The sequence below is a fragment of the Alternaria arbusti genome (assembly GCF_024043155.1).
Source record: "Alternaria arbusti strain BMP 1465 chromosome Unknown scaffold_10, whole genome shotgun sequence".
Classification (NCBI taxonomy): domain Eukaryota; kingdom Fungi; phylum Ascomycota; class Dothideomycetes; order Pleosporales; family Pleosporaceae; genus Alternaria; species Alternaria arbusti.
Window position 1 is genome coordinate 829,874 of NW_026249950.1, and position 7,543 is coordinate 837,416.

Genomic DNA, 7,543 nt, shown 5'->3' on the forward strand with positions numbered 1-7,543 from the left:
TAGAGCGCTCCGACGGCTAGGTTGGGCTGGCAAGAGCGCGTCGCCGCTGATGGCGCGCGATCACGTTGATCAGCGCGTTGCCAGAGACGAGGCTACTAGTCGCGTGATGTATATCCGTGAATGCTCTTCTGCATGCTGTGCGAGATATCGATGATGACGAAGACCATGTTGCATGCATCACCTATTGGCGTGTGCCTCGGTCTAGCGGTCCGCCATGGTGCTTGGCTGGAGACAGGCCAGCCTCCACGAATCAGCGTCTCCGCAGGCCGATGATAGCAGCACTGCCATCATCTGGCCACCCGTTGCTACCTGTTGTCCCTCGTCACCATCGCGAGCTGCCCAGCTCTTGCCGTTCCTTTGACTTTGACAGTCACCTTCCGTCTCGTCACGTTACTCCTGAAAGAAGCAGGCACACGACAATCTAGATAGCTATCGCATAGCTCGTCCCGCGCCGCAAACAAGACGCGATGCGCCAGCGAACCTGGGCGACGTCGCTCGCCGCCTTGCTGGGCCTGGCATCGACGGCGACGGCCCACAAGACGTTCGCCAACTACACCCTCGCCGATTCGCCACAGGATCTCTTCTCCATCTACGGCGACCGACCCGATGGCTGTCCGCCATGCTTCAACTGCAACCTGGAAGACTTCAAGTGCAAGCAGTTTGCTGACTGCAGCAAAGCGAACGGGAGGTGCAACTGTGGACCCGGATTTGGAGGCGAGGACTGCTCAGAGCCCCTCTGCGGCGCCCTGCCCGATGGCAAGAACCGCTCACCACGCGGAGGCGCAAAGGAGTGCGAATGCTCAGAGGGCTGGTCTGGCATCAACTGCAACGTCTGCCAGACCAACGATGCCTGCAACGCTATGATGCCGGATGGAGAGGGCGGCGTCTGCTACAAGGACGGCCAGCTGGTCAAGGAGAACTTCCAGATCTGCGACATTACCAACAGAAAGATCCTCGACACGTTGAAGGAGAAGAAACCGCAGGCGACCTTCTCTTGCAATGCCGAGTCGGAGGAATGCAACTTCCAATGTAAGCTTCATACCCTCCACCCTTCATTCCCAGCTAACCATCGCAGTCTGGGTCGACCAAAGGGAATCCTTCTACTGCGCCCTCGACACATGCTCCTCCCACTTCACCGCCGAATCCGACCGCAACATCACGAAATACCGATGCGAGAACATCAAGTGCGAATGTGTCCCTGACAGGATGCTCTGCGGAGAGGATGGCTCCGTCGACATTGGCGACTTCTTGAAGGAGTCCATCAAAGGTCCCGCTGAATTCAGAGGCATCTCAGCTATCAACAGCAAAGACAGCGGAAGCATCTTCTCGGAACCTGCCATGAACGACCTAATCTCGAGCATCTTCGGCGACGAAAGCATCTTCCTGCAATGCGACACGGGCGAGTGTCTATACCAGACGGAAGTGCCAGGCTACGAGAGACCCATCAAGAAGATCAACACTCCGTTGATCGCTGGCGTCATTGCAGGAATCGCACTATTCATCGTGGCGGCTATCTTGGCCATCTGGTACATTACCCACCGCGCTGAGAGCCATCGATACGGTCCCATCCACCTGTCGGACGATGAGGAGGACGAGGATGCGAAATTGCTCGCCGACCACAAGCCAGCTTCATTCCTCTTTGAGAACGTCGCCTACAATCTGAAAGGAAAGCAGATTTTGTCTGGCATCTCTGGTGCTGTCCACCCCGGAGAGCTCTTGGCCATCATGGGTGCCTCTGGTGCTGGAAAGACTACCTTCCTTGATATTCTGGCCCGCAAGAAGAAGATTGGAACCGACAGTGGCGATTTCTATATCAATGGCGAGAAGGTCCGCGATGACGAGTTCAGAAGCGTCATTGGTTTCGTCGACCAGGAAGACACCCTTTTGCCTACCTTGACTGTCCACGAGACGATTCTCGACTCTGCATTGTTGCGCCTGCCCAAGGAGATGAGTCGCATTTCCAAGGAGCAAAAGGTTGAAGACGTCGAACGCCAACTCGGTATCTACCATATCCGCAACCAGAAGATTGGCTCTGAGGAAAGTGGTCGTGGAATCTCCGGTGGTGAGAAGCGTCGTGTCGGTATTGCCTGCGAACTTGTTACCTCGCCCAGCATCCTCTTCTTGGACGAGCCCACAAGTGGCCTGGACGCCTACAATGCTTTCAACGTCGTCGAGTGCCTTGTCAACCTGGTCAAGAACTACAACCGAACTGTCGTCTTCACTATTCACCAGCCACGCTCCAACATTGTCGCTCTCTTCGACCAACTGATACTGCTTGCGAAGGGCAGAGCTGTCTACTCTGGACCATTCGAGAACTGCCAGAACTACTTCGACGAGCTCGGCTACACCTGCCCACCTGGTTTCAACATTGCCGATTACATCGTGGATCTGACCATGCACGCGAGCACAGCACGGAAACCCATCGACGAAGACAGTTCACTCTTCAACCGTGATCTTAACCGCGACGGACTCACTACAAGCGCAAGCAGCGCAATTGCTGTCAAGTCCATTCCTAGCATCAACACATCGGAGCTTGAACGAGACATTGCTGGTAGTCCCAGCAATTCTAGCATACTGCGACCCAAGAGCAAGAGGAGGACGTCTATCAAGCAGCAGCAAGAACGCGAGCTATTCACGAGGAAGAAGAACACTGCTTCTGTTAACGACGGTGCAATGTCTCCCAAGACTGATGACGAAGCTCCCTACGATCGCCGAGGCGCTATCAAGGCCCAATGGATGAAGCTCACTCGTCAACAAGGCGGCGTGCCCCCTCAAATACTCGAAGACCCTGATGAGCTCCCGCCTCCTGCCAATGGCGCGACTGGAACCAACCTTGACCTCCTGATCAACGCCTATGCATCCTCCGACATTGCAGCTAGGATCCGCGACGACATTGCTAGCTCGGTAGCCAGCGCAAATCAAGCCAACGGCACCAACGGAGTGCAACAGCCAAACGGTTTCGTCGCAGCAGGAAAGCTCAAGGGCTTCAGGAAGGTCGGTCTCTTTGGCCAGTTCAGAATCTTGTCTCGACGAACCTGGCGCAACCTCTACCGCAACCCCATGCTCATGCTTACCCACTACGCCATCGCCATTGTCCTCGCTGTCTTCCTCGGTTTCCTCTTCTACGGTCTCACAGACGACATCAAGGGTTTCCAGAACCGCCTCGGTCTATTCCTGTTCGTCCTGTCACTCTTCGGCTTCAGCAGCTTGACCATCCTCACCGTCTTCGCCCCCGAAAGACTCCTCTTCACCCGCGAGCGTGCCAAGGGCTACTATTCCCCACCCGCCTACTTCGCTGCCAAGGTCATCTTCGACATCATTCCTCTCCGCCTGCTTCCACCCATCATCCTCGGTATCATCGTGTACCCCATGACCGGTCTTATCCCTGCCTGGCCCAACTTCCTCAAGTTTACCCTTTTCCTCGTCCTGTTCAATCTCGCAGCCGCAGCCATCTTCCTCTTCATCGGCATCGTATTCCGCAACTCTGGCGTAGCCAACCTGATTGGCGTGCTAGTCATGCTATTCAGTCTCCTCTTCTCTGGCTTCTTCCTCAACAAGGAGAGTATTCCTGCTATAGCCAAGTGGCTGCAATCGGTAAGTCCCAACTCGCCCTTCCACGCACAAGTCCATCTTTGCTAACATATGCTTCCCAGCTATCAATCTTCCACTACGCCTTCGAAGGCCTCATCGTCAACGAAGTCAAATACCTCTCCCTCATCGACCACAAATACGGCCTCGACATTGAAGTCCCTGGCTCCGCTATCCTCAGCTCGTTTGGTTTCAACACGCAGGCGCTGTGGAAGGATTGTATTGGGCTGAGTGTGTTTGCGGGCGCGTTTGTGGTGCTGGCATATGCGGCTATGCATTTGCTGCTTGTGGAGAAGAGGTAATGGGGTACTTGGAGAGTGTTGTTTGGGGATATTCTCTTTCTTTCTTGTTTAGGGGGATAGGTGGAAGGCGCATAGATTTTGACTTGCATATATGGCGTTTGGTCACTGGGACCTTTTTTTCCATTGGATAGCAGACAGTAGAGTACACATTGATCATGTGCACACGATTAGTTCCACGTCCGCAGCACATGCTACAGTCTTGCGATCTCCCTCATGTTGTCTCTACGTCATGCAGAAGCAGCACTGATGCAGGTAAATCAGTCCACTGCTGCTTCGGATAGATGTACATGCGTCTCAACCGTTACCTGCAATCTCGGTCGAGCGCAAGAGGACTTCCGATGTTGGTATTCGTTGAGAACACTCGCCAATGCATTGACATGATGCTTATCGAATCTGGGCTTGTTGGTAACAGGACGTCCAGCGAAACGGAGAAAAGGCCGACGTTAGATTGATGCTGACAGACTTTTCGTTGGAGGCAGATAGGTACCGCAGGTCCTCCCGTGTGGCACCTCCAAAACCCCAATTCCGTAGACATGTGCAAAACGCTGGAGGTAGACAAACAGGCCAGATCACCTACAAGCGATACGCCCCTCAGTAATCAATCAAAATCTTCCACATGAAGTTCCAGAAGACGCGTGACAACGGCAGCCGTGTCGAGATTAGCCCAGTTCAGCCGGAACAAAGATACAACACTCCCGCAGCATCGTCAAACGAGCTTCTTCCTGTAGGCGGTGGCGGACCGATTAGCCGGCGAAATATCGTTATCATCGCCTCATCAAACGCTACATTCTATCAGCACTGAGCAATACCGCTCACTATACTGCTTCTGTACCCGTTTCTGCCAGACAATGCTCCTGCTGAAATTCGCAGCGGAGGTCAGGGCGCACCTCAGGGCAACCGCACGAACGGCAGCGGCCCTTTGCGGTGGTGCAAGATGTCAGTGCAGTGCAGTACTCAACATATGTACTCCTCAGCTCCGTGATTAATGGAAGATTTCTTGCTTGCTCCACGTCTAATAGCGTTAATACTCTGCGACTCTTCAATTCTCCCTACTACTCACAGACATTGACATACGTTGCATTATCGCGCTGAAGCGGAAGGTGTACTTAACGCGGGAGCCGTCCAAAAAACAGTGGAGCAAGAGCAACGGTCTTCCTAGCCTCATTGGCGGCTCATCGGGACGTCATAACGGAAAATGGGAGCGACGCTATCCAAATTGTGGTCCTCGATGAGGGCCGCCGTGACGGGCGCTTCGGGAAAGAACAACACTACACTACAACATCAACAAGCCAGCAGCCAACAAAAGGACGAAGAGAGCGACACTCCTACATCAAACCAGGCCCCAGAGACTTTTGCAGCAATGTCTGGAATCAAGAAGTACGAGATTACAGAGGTACGTGGATTTGGTTTGCTTGGGGCGCCTTCCTCGAGGTGGCGTAGGAGGGGTACTTGGGTGGCCCAGCCCCGCTGAGGTCATACAGCCGCGTCTTGAGCATCGCAACACTACCCTTTATGTTTGGCCTGCCGCTCCTGGGACGCATAAGAGCGACGCGACACTCACTCCCATTTCCAAGAGGAATTCACTCACTGACAATTACCCAGCCATGGCTCAAGACATACTACTCCCTTGGCGAAGGCCCCTTCTGGGAAGAGGAAACAAACACAATCCGCTTCATGGACATTGAAAAGAAGAAGCTACTCCGCGTGGATGTGGCCAAAGGCCCCTCCAGCCTGACTACTGTCAAGGACTACGACATATGCGTATGCGCCACCGCAGACATTGAAGGCAACGACTCTGAGTTCATCTTCGGCGGCAAATACGGCTACGGCATCGCCAACAAGCAAACCGGCGAATACCGATGGATCAAGAAAGTCTGGTCCGGGGACGAAATCTCAGCCAACAAGCACGAAAACTTCCGCGGCAATGACGGCGCTGTCGACTCTGCAGGCCGCTTCTGGTGCGGCTTCATGTTTGACCCCATGGTGTCTGAGTGGCGCGAGGACGGCGCCGTGTTCCGGTTAAACCCCGATGGCAGTCTCGATCGCCCAATGAGCAACATCGTGATCCCCAATGGAACGACATGGAACAAGAAGGACGATACCATGTACTTTGCCGACAGCCCTACGAAAACTATCTGGCAGTTCGACTTTGACCCCAAGACAGGCGAGATTAGCAACAAGCGTCCGTACTTCACCATGCCAGAGGATGAGCGCTACGGAAAGGGTGCTGTGCCGGATGGTCATTGCCTTGATGAGGAGGGCTACATGTGGACTGCTCTTCACGGTGGGTGGCATGTGCTGAGAATCTCGCCGCAAGGTGAGGTTGTGGCAGAGATCAAGGTGCCTACCAGCCAACCTACGTGCCCTTGCTTTGTTGGCGAAGAGCTATTCATTACTAGCTCTGGCGGTACGAGTGGAGAGAACGGAGGGCCGGTTGATGAGCATGCAGGCAGCTGTTTCAAGATCAATGTTGGTGTGCGGGGATTGAAAAGGTTCAAGTTCAAGGGTGGAGCGGCTGTTGAGGGCGGAAAGGAGAATGGGAAGATTGTGGCAGAGTAGGATGGTGTGAAAATGCTACATAGATGGATTGGCGTCATGAGGAATACGTCTCGAAGCGATGCGTCTTTCCAGACATAGCAGATGTACATCAACATCGGAAGTATTTGGAATATGGCCTACTCGGAAGCCCTAGATGATCGAAATCGCCTACATACAAGATCACCGATCAGTGATCACTCCTTGATGCAACATGACCGATATGATGATACCTGCATGATGTAGAAGATATGAAGATACGAAAGGATTCAAGATGCAGCTGAGGTCACTCGATCGCAGTACGCTAAGCTACGTCTGGGTGAAGAAGGAGTTAACGACCGGTGGAGATCAAGACGTTATCGCTTACCCCTGCAATACCACTATGACATCGCCTTAGGAACAGAGAGAACGACGAACAATGGGCGATCCGAAAATCTGCGGCTTTAACGCCATCCTATGGTAGCTGTAGCTGCGACAGTGAAGCAAGTCGAGAGCAGCAGTGGAGCCCAACGAGACCATCTAGGGAGAACTCAATTTAGTATAGGACCTCGCCAACTACACTCACCGAATAGGCATTATCTCGCATTTTATCATAGCATAGTTACCCTTTCAGTCAGCTTCTCGCCCAACTGAGACGAATGCGATGTTCCGACTGCCGGGTCTAAGGGATCTAGGAGCTTTACCCCTAGATTACTATCCTCGAACCTTGCTCTGATGCACATAGCAGACCACAACCTATATGTCTTTTGAGCTAGTCATGCGGCGCGAATTTCCCAACGCAGACATGACATCTCGCAGGTGACATTTCCATCGCGCTCTCCTTACCACAACGAGGAAGTACCCAACCCAGTCCTCAGCCCGACACGTATGTCTGCGGCGCAGTAATCTCCACGCTCCTTTGACCGTGACCATCTCTCGCGTCCTCATCGGAAACTACCAGCCTGACCACGACCATCCCACCGCCTAGGGTAGGCGAAGAGCAAGCCTCACATCCCGATGAAGAGATCCGCACAGCGGGACGTTTGAAAGCATGGCTTCGACACGTTCCGGCACCCACAGCCGATCGAAGAAAAAGATAGGCCTGTGGCGGCCACACATATCGCGTGCATGTGAGCGTT

At 53.7% G+C, this 7,543-nt stretch overlaps 2 protein-coding genes across 2 annotated transcripts; both read left to right on the plus strand.

Annotated features, from left to right (window-relative positions):
- Positions 1-467: 467 nt before the first annotated feature.
- On the plus strand, positions 468-3,890 carry J4E86_007546 (uncharacterized protein; the record flags this gene model as incomplete). Its single annotated transcript, XM_051448065.1, has 3 exons — positions 468-1,029; positions 1,076-3,594; positions 3,654-3,890. 3 exons carry the CDS (start codon positions 468-470, stop codon positions 3,888-3,890), a joined length of 3,318 nt encoding a protein of 1,105 aa, XP_051301003.1.
- Positions 3,891-5,250: 1,360 nt separating this feature from the next.
- J4E86_007547 (uncharacterized protein) lies at positions 5,251-6,449 on the plus strand (the record flags this gene model as incomplete). The annotated part of the gene is made up of 2 exons (XM_051448066.1): positions 5,251-5,283; positions 5,493-6,449. The coding sequence occupies 2 exons, from the start codon at positions 5,251-5,253 to the stop codon at positions 6,447-6,449; spliced, it is 990 nt and encodes a 329-aa protein (XP_051301004.1).
- Between the last annotated feature and the right edge of the window lie 1,094 nt (positions 6,450-7,543).